At 43.5% G+C, this 15,232-nt stretch overlaps 1 protein-coding gene across 2 annotated transcripts in view; it reads left to right on the forward strand.

Moving 5' to 3' along the window:
• LOC147613973 (zinc finger CCCH domain-containing protein 37-like) overlaps positions 1-12,901 on the forward strand; it is an 86,021-nt gene extending 73,120 nt beyond the window's left edge. For both annotated transcript variants that reach the window (XM_086781963.1, XM_086781964.1), the window contains 8 exons: positions 10,864-10,926; positions 11,092-11,328; positions 11,418-11,455; positions 11,716-11,762; positions 11,855-11,946; positions 12,052-12,156; positions 12,236-12,364; positions 12,453-12,901. In XM_086781963.1, the coding sequence (XP_086638089.1) occupies positions 10,864-10,926; positions 11,092-11,328; positions 11,418-11,455; positions 11,716-11,762; positions 11,855-11,946; positions 12,052-12,156; positions 12,236-12,364; positions 12,453-12,614 (873 nt within the window). In that variant the 3' untranslated portion in view covers positions 12,615-12,901. The remainder of the gene's footprint in view (positions 1-10,863; positions 10,927-11,091; positions 11,329-11,417; positions 11,456-11,715; positions 11,763-11,854; positions 11,947-12,051; positions 12,157-12,235; positions 12,365-12,452) is intronic.
• The last annotated feature ends 2,331 nt before the right edge of the window (positions 12,902-15,232 follow it).

Genomic DNA, 15,232 nt, shown 5'->3' on the forward strand with positions numbered 1-15,232 from the left:
GATGGGAGCCCAGCCACCGATGTTGCTCAGTGCCCTAGGGTGGTGTGCGTGCTGCTGTTGCGTGACTTTGAAAAGATGTAGAAGGCTCTTTCCTAGAAATCAATCGGAGATTACCATGCACATACACAGTCCTGAGCCTCCTTGTGCCCTAGCCGGTTGCGGTTGATAGAGTGACTGAATCCATACGTAGACCAATTGCGCTCACATGCTGAGGCACTCGACACCTATGACGAGCCTTATGGCTACTCGGGAGTACTTGTACCATAGTTCTCCCACCATGCAATAGGAGAGAGATTAAGCATGTCATCCGCCACACAATCCTCGCCAAAATCCCCCTTCTATCCAATGTAATCCGAGAGTCGTGCCTTGTACTTTGTCTTCTCTGCACCATCTTTGGCTACTCGGTCCAATGTCTGCCTCCACCCCTTCATCACATCCATGTGCTTATGTGCTTTCTTTGAAAACAATCTAGGGTTAAGAAGAAAAGCTGCGGCGTGAAGTGGAGATTGAAGCATTACCCACCTTGCTTGTGCAATTCCATGTATCTCCTCATACATTGTATCCCCTTTGACTTTTGTAGACAAGATCTCTTTGACCTTCTCTAGCATTTGATCAATGCCTTCATAGACAACACACTTGCACGGATCATCTTCGTCAACCATGCACAACATTGCCATGATTGGCCACAAGACCTTGACATACCTCTCAGTGTTATCCCAAAATGTAGCAGACAATATTGTCTCCTCAATCTCCTTTGCTGAGCCATTGTGTGATCCCACTCTTCACTCGTGACAAGATGCTTCAATGGAGGTGTGAACCTAGCTTACTCACGGGCACTTTTTCCTACGACTGGACACATGTTTTTTCCCCGTGTGAACACACTTATGTGTGTTGGGCACTTAGCCCTAGGCCTTTTAGTACACACTTGTACTTTCATTTCATATCATTATTGAGTACATCTTTTCCAGCACTCTCATGTTTCTCTGTGCTTGAGGTTGCGTGTGTGTGTGTGTGTGCAAGCTAGCTTCCCTCCTACCCAACATTGGTATCAGAGCTTGGTTAGGGTTTACCCACTTGTTGCCCTTCAGCCTTGTGCTTTAGCTTATTGCACACTTTACACGCCACACTCTCTCTCTTATTAAAACAAAAAAAAACAGTTGTGTTTTCTCTCCCATGCTGTTGGCGACCTGTACTGCTCGTACCTGCTGTAGCAGTCCATTTGTATGCTGTTCACGACCTACCGCCTGTACCGCCGTTGCTGTATGACGCCGCTGTCGCCGATGCCTGTCAGATCTGTGCTGTGCGCCGCCTCTACCGTCGCCCTCACAGCGGCTGCCGCCGTGAGCCGTCGCCACCTTCAGATCTGCCGTTGTTCGGCGCCTGTTAGGTCCGCGCCACCCGTTGATGGTACCTACGTCGCTCGTCGCACCGCCCTCGCTGCCCAGCACGGCCCGTCTGTACGTGCACCGTCCCAGATCTGGCGTCGCCCGTCCCAGATCTGGCGTCGCCCTGCCCTGTGCGCCCTATACTAGTGCCGCCCTAAACCTACCCCCCGATTTTGACCACCTGCAAACATTTTGCCACTTCAAAATCAGTGAAATTGGCCCATTTTACCTGCTAAATTTTGGGGCAATTCAACATTAAGCCTAAGTTTGCAGCTTTTAGTCCTTTTCCTTTTGGTTTAACTGACATTACAGTACATTGTACTCAGTTTTGGGGATTTTTTTGCATAACTTGGCCGGATTTACAGATTTGTCTAAGGGATTTACAGGTGCAGGTGCTTTACAGGAAGTATACCTTGACATTTGGGCATTTTCTCAACAGAAATGGCAACATTGAGCATATTTGTGTCAGCCAAATTTGGGGCTTTTCAAAATTAAGCTCACATTTGTCACATTGCTCCTTACTGGCACTGATTTCCAAAAGATTTGCGCATTTATGTATGCAAAAATTGGGGATTTTGCAGAAATTGGCACTATTTGCAGGTCTATTATAGACATTTGCAGGCATTTTGGGTATTACAGGCACATTTACTTAGCATTGGGACATTTCCCCCAATTTTTTGGGACATCACAACATTTGGTACAGGTGACAATTGCTTTAGCAGATTTACAGGGCAGATCCGGTTTAGATTTGGTCTAGTTGGCTGCCTAAAAATTAGGGCTTTTCTACATTGAGCCCATTTTTGGAGCATTCGACCAATTTACCTTTGATTTTGCTAGGATTTGCGCACTTGCAGCTCTTACAAGTGTCAACTGATTGTGTTTTTCACGGCACATGTATACATATGTGGTTTGCTGCAATATATGTATGCCATTGTGGACACTTTGACATATTTGCATCATCGTGCAATACACTTGCAGATTTGGGACATGCATATGTATTTCTTGTGGTGAAGAAGTTTCTTTTCAATCCATTGATTATCCTGCTATTTATCTCCCGCATTCTTACGGTTTTGCTGGGCATTGCCTACTCGTGGTGACTTGTGATAGATTTGCTGCGTTATCATTGCCAACAGTAATAATGACCTCTTTGGAATGCTATCTCAAGAGGACAAGCTCAATGGGGATAACTACCCTATGTGGGCTTATATGATGCATCATGTTTTGGTTGCCAAGAATGTATGGCTATATGTGGATGGCACTGAGGAGCGTCCTCTTGCACCTGCTCCAGTGGAAAGTGAAGTGACTCCCGCTCACCCTCTTGCAGGTCCACCTCCTCGTCTTCCTCCTACTCAGCAGCAGCGTACTTGGGATGCTAGGGATGCTCAGGCTCATGCGTTGATTGCTCTCTTGTGCCGCATGCATATCATTCCGCACATTCGTTCTTGCACCACTGCAAAGGGTGCTTGGGATACCTTGGCGGTGTTGTATTCAGGTCGCAATGAGGCTCGTGTAGCTTATCTTCGGGGCAAGCTTGAGATTGACCGCATGCTTGAAGGTGACTCTATCGATGAGTACCTTACGCATGTAAAAGACCTACGAGAGCAGCTCATTAACATTGATGAGGTCTTGATGGATGGCTATCTTGTTCAGATAGTTTTGCGTAATTTGCCTGACTCTTATCAGACATTTGGCACCACTTTGGGATTGTTGGCTGGCAATGCACCTAATGCGATCACTTTTGACAACCTTGTGACTGTCTTGCTCAGTGAAGAGCAATCTCGTTCCAACAGGAACAACATGATGTCTGCTGAGTCAATAATGGCTGCTCCCTTTCGTGGGAATAGATTTGGGCCTAAACCTAGCCCATTGGATCCTCCCAAGACAGAGGACAAGTCTGAAAAGAAAAAGCGCTGTAATTACTGTAGGAAAACAGGGCACACCATAGAGGAATGCAGGAAGCGTATTGATAGTGAAAAAAAGAAGAAGATGGCATCTTCTTCCACAGGTGCAGATCAAGCCAATTTGGCTACACGTGTCACCCTTGATCCTTACATCTTCATCGCCTGCAGAGATGTCTTCTAATGTCGTTGCTTTTGATGACTATGCTCTATAGTCTGTACTCTATGGTATGCATTGTCTGGCAGATGCATTTCAGGGGGGGGGGATTTTACTTACCCACATGGAGTTCGTGATGCCTCATGGTCACTTATGCTTGTTGACCCTTATGCTGGTCTATGCTAGATGCTTTCTCTTATGTGATGTCTACTGGAGATGCCTTTTATGCTGTTTTCCCTTGTAGCGGGATTGTTTCTACAGTGTTGACATTTTCACTTTCTCACATGTGATGTTTATTGGGAGTGCCTTCTACACACTTGGCTAGTGGTGGCTTGCTCTCATGGTTTTGACATGTCACATGTATATTATTCATTGTGGGATTATGCATCTTTACACTTGCCATACATGCCACTGATCATGGCATTGCTGAGAGTTTACCTATCCTCTCATAGCATTGGCTGATGCCCGCCTCGAGCCCCCACTTTTTCTCCCCATTTTTAGCTTTTCCCATTGCCGAATTTTTTCTTTCATCATCCCTACCATTGCTGATTTTTCCTCATCGAATCCTCCATTGATGAGTTTCCCTCTTGAAGCTTACATTGCATGTCTCACAGGCATGACTTCTGGATCCTGTTGCCTTTACACATGCGTATATCTGCTACCTCTTCTTATGCTTATCATTGGTGCAGTTACAGAGCATTGATGTGGATTACATGCAGTTCAGCTTGGCATTTGGTACTTGCCTTCAGGGAGGTATTATGCGATGCCTCTTGATTTGATGCAGTTGATGTCCACATGATCTTTGCCATGCATTTTTGGTGATGCATTTATGTACTATTATGCTCTAGCATTAGCGCTATGACATTGGGGATTCTCCTTTTTCCCGTCATATAGTGTTTGCTTTTTCCATTGGCACTGCAGTTCACTCTTACTGTGGAGCATAGTGCAGGGCAACATTCACAGCTTTATCACCCTGCTTCTACCCGTTCACACCATTCACTTGAGGGGGGTTTGTTGGTCATGTCCACTCCCGGCTAGTTCAGGTGTGAACCCAGCTTACTCATGGGCACTTTTTCCTTGTGACTGGACACATGTTTTGTGAACACACTTATGTGTGTTGGGCACTTAGCCCTAGGCCTTTTAGTACTCACTTGTACTTTCATTTCATATCATTATTGAGAACATCTTTTCCAGCACTATTAAGTTTCTCTATGCGTGAGGTTGTGTGTGTGTGTGTGTGTGTGCAGGCTAGCTTCCCTCCTACCCAACAAATGATGCAGCATAAGGAAGTTGGAAGCGAAGTAAGTGTCCCTGGGCCTAAAAAGCTTTAGCTTGGAGTGCTTGCTGAACATAACCCTCGTGGCGTCATGGCTTGCAATGAACAGTTGCACCTCTTTGCCTCTGGCGATTGCCCTATCCATCCATGCTATCGATGCCAAATCTTTAAACAAAAGATTCAAGCAATGAGTTGCGCATGGTGTCGAAAAGATGTGCTCGTACTCCAGTTCCACTAGCTGACGTGCAAGCTTGCAGTTTGCTGCATTGTCTGTGAATACCTGGACCACATTATGTACTCCAACTTCCTTGATTATCTCCTTGATAGCCTCAGCAATAAATTCCCCCGTCTTCTGGCTGCCACTAGTGGCTATTGACTTCTTGAAGACCACACCTTGAGGACATGAGACCATGAAATTAATCAACGGTCTCTTCGCGGTATCTGTTCAACCATCAGACACTATGGAGCATCCATAGTGAGACCATGTCGACTCAATCACAGAGAGAGGACTCAAGAAGCGTGGTTCGTAACTTCTCATAGTCAGGCGGTTTGTATCCCTTGCCAAAAGAGGCAATTACTACTGCCTTAGCATGAAAATAAGGGGAGCGAGCCAATGAGAAGGCCACACCACATGCATAAAAAAGTCTATCGAATGCATCATCGACATCATCCCTTCTTGCATTCTTGAACATACCTACCTAGGCATCATTGGTCTTCCGCTTCTTATTGGTACTCTCATTATCTTCGCGCATCATGTTGCCTTTGTCTTCTGGAGTCACTTTGCAGTAAAGTTGAACACCTTGGTTCTTGATACCAAGCAAGTGGCTCCGGACCCGAGGATATGAGCCTTAGAACTCCAAGTTGCAAAAAGAGCACCTCCATTTCTTACTGCCCCTACTACCAAATGCGCCAATTGCAGTAACATACTTCCAAAGAGGCTCACGGGCAACCGCCGGTTTGAAGGAGAAAAAAACATGATTGAATTTATCTAAATGCATTTGCACCTAAGAGCTCGTTCTCTGATAGTGTGTGAGAGTTTTTGAGATTAAAGGGGCAAGTACAAGGCTCAAAAATCACAGTGCAAGGGACACAGTTAAAGCAAAAGCAAGGCGACTGGTTATTTTCTCCCTCTTTCTGCATGAAGAAAATTGATGTGCAGAGAGGTGTATGCAGGCGAGGTGACTGAGGTGAGTCTCTGTGTGGGACGTGTATGCAAGTGTATGAGGTGTGTCTCTTTGTGTGTACGTAGAGAGACGGGTGCTGATTTGCGTATTTGTTAAACAACGTTATCTTCAAACGTCCCTTTTTCTTTTAAAAAAAATGGGACCCAAGTTTACACTGCCCACTTGTCGTTTATTAAAAATGGGACCCAACTTTATAAAAAAACCCTGTCCAACCTGTAAAAAGGGGCGCGACTAGTTGTAACGTTTGGAAACGTTCCCTCACGTTTCCCCTGTGGGAAACGTGCACACTAGCCAAGAAACAGGAAACGACGTTTGTCCGCCATTTTCCTGCCTCCAGCCCACGTTTCCTGCAATCTAGATTCCAACGGAACCTCTTAGAAGATGGCATATGTGAATGTCCATACGAGTTATCCGATTGCTGAGGGGCATTGCTAAAAATCCCCACACAAGAAAGCATTATGCAACCAAGGGTAGTCACAAATCTCCACCCATAACGTTGCTCTCTTGGCCGAAGCGATTGGCGCATAAAGAGTTGTAAACTCATACATCTTATCATTAATTAGACATTGAACCACCAACCAGCGACCATCCGGGTCATTATGCACTAAAATCGGTTGTAACTCATGTCTGACCAACAAGACAACTCCTGAATAGGCACCTAGGCCTACGTAAAAGATGCCATAACCAACAAAGTGACCTACTTGCCCTACAAACTCATTCTGATTATGTTCTTGCAAGCAAACTATATCTGGTTTTGTCATATTTACATAGAAACAGAAACACCTCCATTTATTTACATCACAGAGGCCATTGACATTGTAGGTAAAGCATTTAAGAGGGACTACCATGAAAAATATGTATAGGAAAATAGATGACCTGGCCTGCATAGGCATCTGCCATTTACATGTGTTCCCCGTTATCATTATGTAACATATTTTCTTGCATTTCATCTTCATGTGCCTACATTAGCAATTCCATCTCTTACACTTCCATAAGAGTCTGTGCTCTATGTAGCTCCACCATTTGTTCCCACTTCTTGACCACAATATTATTTTGCAAATTTAACGCAGCCGTGTGCGAGTAGGAAGCATCCAAGGCTGAGTTTCTTGCTGGCAACGGTTGCCTGCACTGCGACACTGGTCTTTTAGGTGTTTGCCAACCATCATTTGCCAACTTTTCTTTTCTCTTTTGTCTCTTTGCACAGCTTGTGAATACGATACATTTGCATTTGCAACAGATGAGGCTGCTTGTTTTGCCTTATCAGTTTGCCCACCTGCGGCAACAGGAGGTGCCTGAACTTTCACATTGCTATTTGATATCGATTGTGGGACCGCAGTAGGCGGTGGGGGATGCAACACTGTGGTATTGAGTGGCCATATGACCAAATTTACCACACGTGTAACATGCACCAACAAATACACCCCATTTCAACTCATAGTAAGCTCCACCCATGTGAACCTTGTCTACTTCTACAGCAATGGACGAGGGTGTGGGTTGAGTCGTGTCCCAAAGCATACAAAACCTTGGAAGTTGACTACTTCCACCCATACTAGGTATCTATGTTTGATGAGTCATTGATAATCTTTAGTGGGCGTTCACGGTAAGATATGCACTATTTTATTTTCAAAGTATAGTGGCAATTTCTCCAGCATCTGTAGCTTATACTGATTTTTGGTTAGCAGCACTTCATAAAATCCTTTGTCTGTGTAATACACTCCCTCCATGTAATTTCTACCCAGTAAAGACCGAAGCTATTGTGCAACATCACTTGCCGTGGGCATTCTACTCGGAAAGAATACTATGATTGCATTTTGCGAGTATTTTTTGATTCACGAGACCACACAAGGCAGCTTGAGTTTGTATTTCAGAGTAGGTACAGGCTTATCCCAGGTTCTCTGTATGTGTTCAAACTCATCATGCAGCACTCATCATGCAGCACATCATAAACGAACTGAGCATCTTCATTGTTATGGAGCACTCCTGAATTGTTGACTTCGAAATGTCTTTTCTTGGTTTCTTGATTCCTTTTTCTTTTCATAAACAACCACCATGATTGTAGAGTTCACTGTAGACAGACCCTCTCTCTCTCTCTCTCTCTCTCTCTCACACACACACACACACACACACACACACACTCTGAGGAAGGGATGTACAGAGAAGAGAATCGAAAGGCAGAAGCTGGGCGGAAAGAAAAGGCAGAGGAAAAAAAGAGGCACGAAAACAACAAGCGGTAAGATGGCGTGCAGCAATAGTAGGCTGACACAACAGAAGCAGGGCGGTTGGCTCTGCAGAAATACCTGACGGGTGATGCTAGAGATCACAAGTGGTTGCAGGTCACAAGACTGAGGCGCACAGCAAGTCGCACATCAGATCGCAGGTCATAGGTCAGCAGATCGCATAGGTCGCAACTCGACATGTCGCAGGCGCCCAGGTCAGCAGGTTGCTTAGGCCAGCAGGTTGCATAGGCTAGCAGGTCACAGGTCGCACAGGCCAGCAGATCGCATATCACGCCCCTCTCACTCTCACACACACACACACACACACACACACACACAGAGAGAGAGTAGCATGCAATAGGTTGATCGTCGTGACGCACAACAAAGCCTTCTTTATACCCGTGAGTTTATGCAATTCCACTTTGAGAGAGAGAGAGAAGATTGATAGTCGACACTGTATTGGGTCCCAATTACCCACAACTGAATGAAGCTGCGCAAACGCCCCCCCTCTTCCTGCAAGCAGGAGTATTTGTACAATGAGTATGAATGATGAGTGAGGTTTGCCAAACGCAAGGACGAAGTAGACCGAACCCAGGCTGGACCATATGCTGTCCAGGCTCCTTTGAATAGCTCTTCAATGACCACTATGCGAGCCCAAAAATGAGGGATGCACATATGCTGGCTGAATGCTGAAGAATGCTCTTCGTGGAGGCCTTGGGGCTATAGCACAATCAAGTGCTGAATGCTGAGTGTATGTGCAAGAAGCCCGAGGCTCTAGGCACATATAACTGCTTGAGAACTGATGAATACTGTTTGGATGAATGATGATTTATGCTGAATACTAGGCGCTTGTTTATTTATGGCTTTGGGCTGCTGGTTGGCCAGTAGAAGCTCTGTTGGCCTGTTTTATATGGACAAAAAATACTAATTTTAGCATTAAGTGCTGTGCAAGTTGATGTTGCTGCCTCATATGCTACTGGCCAAATGTATGGTGTTGGTCGACTATTGCCTATAAGCACTTTATGCTGGTTGACTGGAGCATGGCTGCTCCTAATGCTGTTGGCTGGTGCTGTTCAGGGCTGTAAACAGTCTCTAAACAGGCTGCCTACTGAGGCTAGGGCCATGGGCTGGCCTTTGGCTGGCCCATAGGCCTGCTTCTAGCCTCTACATGCTCTATACATGCTTCTGATGCAAGACCTATGCTAAGGTTGACTTCTACATGACGTTATCTAATGAATTCTCCAAGTGGGTAAGAGGACTAACACATGCAAACTCTCTACGGTTGTGGAGACTGACTTATGTAGCTCGTGCTTGACATGTCCTGGATTGGGCTCACAATGGGGTCACGACATACGACAAATATTCCTAAGGTAATCCTAATGTATGAATGTTGCAGTGATGTAGAGCCAGTGTGTCACATAGCACGCCAGTGGAGTGTGCATGTGACTTACACATGGGGTCACGGCATACGACAAATATTCTTGAAAAGGGTAATCCTATTGTATGAATGCTGCACTGATATACAGCCAGTGTGTCACATAGCACTCCAGTGGAGGGTGCTCGTGACACACACACACACACACACACACACACACATACTGTGTAAGTGCGTGCACGTGCATGTCATAGTTGTCACGGTATGAAAATACGATACCATATGAGATTTTTTGGTACGATATGAAATTTCGGGATATTGTATGATAAAATATGGTTTTTTTTTAATTTTTTATAACACTTACAAACTATGGAGCTTCAAGCTTGAATGTGAGGGAAGGTTTGGGGGGGGGGGGGGGTGGGGGGTGGAGGGCACTTTAAAGGAGTTGCTCAAGAGCTCAAGCCTATAGCTAAGGCACGCCCAAAAAAGTGGTTGAAAAAACAGTAAGAAAAATGGTCATATCAGTCGGAGGGGAAGTGCATCTTTCTCCACCCCTTTTGATTTTTTTGATCCTAGCCCTGTACATGAGGCGAGGATGTATCTAGCCCTTCGTGGTTGTATGTAGCCCATCATGGTTGTTTTTCATTAATTAATAGAAGGATCTATTTCTCGGGGGGAAAAAAATCATATCGCATTGTACAATTCTGCACGATATTGTATGATACTGTACCGTACGGCACGAATTGGTTAGTACCGGTACGAGAAACAACCATGGTGCATGTGTAGGTACACACGTGTGTGATACACACACACACACACACACACACACATATATGCATAACACATGCATATATATGATATATGTATATGTTATGCATGTACATATATATATGTGTGTGCGCGCGCGCGCACGGGCACGTGTGCATTCTCGCACGCATAATATATAAATATATAAATACATGTATATATAATGTTATATATATATATGTGTGTGTGTGTGTATCTTTATAGATATATATATGTATATGTATACATACACATGTACGTACGTACATACATACATACAAACAAACATACCTATATACATATATCTAAACTTCCTTGTATATTGTCTCAGAGGCTTCATGCATGACATGGTTTTTTCTCTCTTGATTCCCCAGATTTTATACTGGAAGCTCTACATGCTATTTTCATTCAGTAAATGCTTAATTTCTCAGTAGAACGTTGGGAGTGTGGCAGATTATGGACACTTTTTTTTGGGGGATAGAATTGGGTTCATCTTTGCAAATCGCTTGTGTTAACTGTTATTTGGCTGGTATGAAAGCAGTTTTAGAGATTTTTTATTTATTTTTGGTTTTCTGATGGTCTACAGGTTTCCACAACTGCAACAAAAACGCAGTCTTTACCTGTGCGCATTGGAGAGCCTGATTGTGCAGTAAGCTCATTGACCTTTTTATCTAATAAGAATTGCCAGTGTGCCCCGTATTGGATGTGCAGAGATATACTTGAATTCACGATTTGAGTTTTAAAATATTCTTGTATGCAATCCCTTTCACATCACATTTTTGTAGTTGTAGTAACAAGCTTTTTTTTGACGTAGTTTTTTATGAAAAGTGGAATGTGCAAATTTGGCTCAAAATGCAAATTCAACCATCCTGAAGATAAATCAGCTGCTGTAACGCAAATTAAGTCAGATGAGAGTGCTGATGGAAAGTTGAAATCGGATGTTACTGCGAATGATAGTACCGCAAATGTCACCACTTCAATCGTCAATGGAGATGTAGAAGTAGCTAAGCCTGCTGCTACATTCAATGTGAAAGGGCTACCTGTAAGACCAGTAAGTATATCTTGTGCACTACATCTTGTTTTGATCGATAATGTGGAGCTTATTGTAATGCATAATGCCATCTCGTCTGTTGGCTCCAGGGGGAGACTGAGTGTGCCTTTTATATGAAGACTGGAAGGTAGTCTCACTGGCTTTTATTCAGTTCTGTTTTTGCTCTTAATTGGTATGTTGGTATGATTGTGTACATGCTATCAGTCCTTTTGGGTAGACTCGGGGTCTCACAGCATGTGGTTCAGAGAGTCAATAATTTGAAGCTTTAAAGTAGATTTTTGGGAAGATAAGTTTGTGAAGTTGATCACTTCAGTACTGATAACGATTTTCACTGTTGTTCCTTGGCATTCTTGCTGTTGATGACCTCCGTTGCACTGGTTCGGCCAGCTGCAAGTTTGGATCTGCATGCCGTTTCGATCACCCCGAGAAGTCAGGTAAAACAGGGGTACCTCAAGGTTTTATCTTACTTGTACTGTTTAGTTCTTGTGCATATTTCTGTAACTAGCCTCTTTTAACGTGCGCACAGCAAATGTGGCCTTGCAACAAAATCAAACAAAAGTAGCTCCTTTGCTGGGGGGGCTACCTGGAGGCTACGGGAATTTCTCGATATTTCCTGGGGTTTGTAACATTCATTTACCGAGTCATGTCTTCATACAACTTATTTTCTTCAATCGTGTGGCCCATCTATGCTTGAAAACTGACTGTCTTTGAACCTTATTTTAGGCTTTACCAGATTATGGGTTGAGCTTGCCGGGATCAGATTTTGGACTGCCGAGTTTAGTGCAAGCTTCGATATTCCCACAGCGGCCTGGTGAAGCTACCTGCTCGGTAATGATTTAGGTAGATGGTTGACTTGTACTGTACATTTTATCGCTGGCAAAACAATAATTGGTTCATCTCCTTGCAGTATTACATGAAAACGGGTATCTGCAAGTTTGCAAGCAGTTGTAAGTTTCACCATCCTCTTAACCGGAAAGAGCCTACTCATGCAGAGCCTGCCGTGAAGCTTACACTCGCAGGCTTTCCTAGACGGGAGGTATGTCGCTTACGCCGTAGATATATGTTGTTCTTTGTGTGCCCTTTTCCACTTTCTGTTGTTAAAGCCTGGAATGTTTTGATGGCAGGGGGAGCAGGCGTGCCCTTTTTATATGAAGACTGGAACTTGCAAGTATGCTTTAAATTGCAAGTTCGATCATCCTCCTCCTGGCGAAGCAGCTGCCAAGGCAGTAGCTGAAGCTGGCAAGTCGGAACAACCTGAGGTAGGTGAGATGTTACCTTTCTCGTAGATGGCTTGACACTGATATTCAGCTACTGAGATGTTGGAGAAAGGGTGTGATGGCAGATACATGACTTTTTTTCTGGTTCATTAAGGGTTTTTGGGTGCTTTAGGGTAGTGGCAGTATCCTTTGATGTGCATTTTATGGGTTAATGTTACTGTAACGTTTCATTGGCATTCAAGCAGTAATAACAGTTTGTATGAATTTTATGGGCATCCTGCAGTATAGGATCAGAAACATTTTGTTTCTTCCTGTGGGAAGCCTGTTTGGTTCTAATTTAGTGAAGAATGACCAAAGTGACGAGCTACACTTTTTGATGTTCCTAGATGCATGACCATAAGAATAGTCTATTGTAAGCAAGACCCTTTATTGGACACAGCAGGTCCAACATCTGAAGTCTGATCATGTGATAAATCTTGCCCTCTACAATTCGGGGATAAGCTTGTAGCCACCGCAACCTTATTCCTTTCCAGTACCCATTGGTGCACTGGAAAGTGAGGTGTCAATAATGCACCATCAGATTAAATCATTCCTAAATTACATCCTGAACCCATTCCCTGCACTTAAGGTGGATAGTAGGTGATTAGCGGGCTTGGCTATGACGGTACAGACTCATCTCATCTCTCTTCAAGCTCGCGAAAGAAACAAGCCTAGCATGTGCATCTCCGGTCAGAACAATCTTGCAGGCTAGAAAAAGACGCTCACATCCACAATTTGTTAAAGCAACACAGCAAAGCAAATTTCACTAAGAATCACTTTGTTCAAGTTAATTATGTATGCGCATATTCTCAATTATCCTTGTGGGAAGACTGGTCTCTAAGTACACAATTTATCAAGAATATAAGTGTCCTCAAAATATGTATCAAAAAAATATTGGAGGATTATGTAGATCATTTGAAGCTCGGGAGAACATTGCAGCAGTGACCTTGCGTGCTTGATTAAGGTTATTCACGTCAATACTTAGTTCCATTTGTCATTAATCTTCAAACATTTTCAATACTTGTCTCCAAGCTTTGCAAAAAAATAGCAAAATGTTCACAAAACTATGATGAATACACATGTTAATTTGAGGTTTAACGATTTTTAGGATTTAAGAATGTGTCCACAAATGCAGAAACGCTTGCTTAGGGTTGCAAAAATCACGAACGCACGAAGCCTTGCGTCTTAGGCTGCAGGATGACGACAGAGAGAACTACCGCTCCTCTCTCTGTGCTGCACTGTTCAAAAAGGGGGCGAGAGAGTACCCGACACTCGGGCTTTATTTACTTTAAAAAAAAAACATTAACTGAGAGAAGTTTTGGGAACAGATTCAACAATGTTTTTGTTTTGTTTTGCTGTAATTAATATATGGTTATGACAAATAGATTTTGAACGGTCAAATTTTTTGTGAAATTATGAAATTCGTAATCGTGACGTTAGGGTCACCTAAAAATATTTAAATATGTAAACTTTTAGAAACAATAAATAATGGATTTGTCTATTACATTTACATTTATCTCAAGTGCACAACAGCGGTTTTCCAACCTCATTAAATAAAAGGCTCTTTCTAAACCCAATCGGGATTGCAAAATCGTAACCGGTTCAATAAGGCAAGCGCGTAATTCAACTAGTTATGGAATCAATATTTTAATAACTAAAAGGTAACATCATTTTTGGATCCAAGACAATTGGTAAATTTTTTAAAGGTTTTGATTAATTTTGAAAAAAATGTCAAGTTAAAAAAAACGAATTATACCCATGGGTTTTTTTTATCTCTATGAGCACACTTCATTTTGAGAGTTAAACTAAACGCTGCGCATAACACTAGAAATATTTCACCCGAGTCATAGCTACATGCTTTTACTGGAACATATTTAATTTTTTAAGGCATTAAAAGGAAGCATGTGTAATTGGCATTAAAAAAGAAAAGTATATCGGATTTTTTCAAGCATTGCTTTATTGCATGCATTGTATTTTTTTTTGGGTTTCTTTAGTGTTAGTTGGGTGTTAATGCAAGGGTCTTAATAACAATATCAAGTTGTTTAATGTGGTGTGGACAGTTCTCTTTGGGGTTTGGCTCTTATTACATGGGAATAGGGATGTGTAGAGCCACTGCACATGGACGAGGTGTTGTCTCTTGTTGCTCGGAGTTCACGGACTCTTTTGATTTTTATGGTGGTGGTGTGGGCACATCAGTCGAGGTGGAAGCCACTACTCTCTGTTCTTGCCTACGCTTTGGAGTTGGCATATGAGGCATGGCTTCGAGTCTCCGTACCCACTTGCAATTGACCTTTGGGGTTTGGGGCACGGGTTTCTTTAATTTCGGCACCCAATTGTGGGGGTTCCATTCCTAGAATCCTTGTGCTTCTAGTTAGTTTATCGGGATCCAACAGAGTGTTGCAAGTCCTCAGAAGTATTGAGGCCATTGCTTGGATCCTCTTGGCTTCCAGGGTTGTGCAAACGGTGAGATATTTGGGACCTGGACGGGCCGGTTCCCTTCGTAAAAGCCTTGGGCTTCTAGCATCTTGACAGGGATCCAATGGGGCTCGAGATGTGGGTAGAACATTGTTGCATGGGACTCTCGCTTGGTATATCTTTGCTCATGGTTAGGCTTTGGGCCAAATGGTTACTGTGAGGTCCTTGCATGG

Source organism: Cibotium barometz, chromosome 43 (assembly GCF_041138505.1).
Source record: "Cibotium barometz isolate CiBa-2024 chromosome 43, ASM4113850v1, whole genome shotgun sequence".
Classification (NCBI taxonomy): domain Eukaryota; kingdom Viridiplantae; phylum Streptophyta; class Polypodiopsida; order Cyatheales; family Cibotiaceae; genus Cibotium; species Cibotium barometz.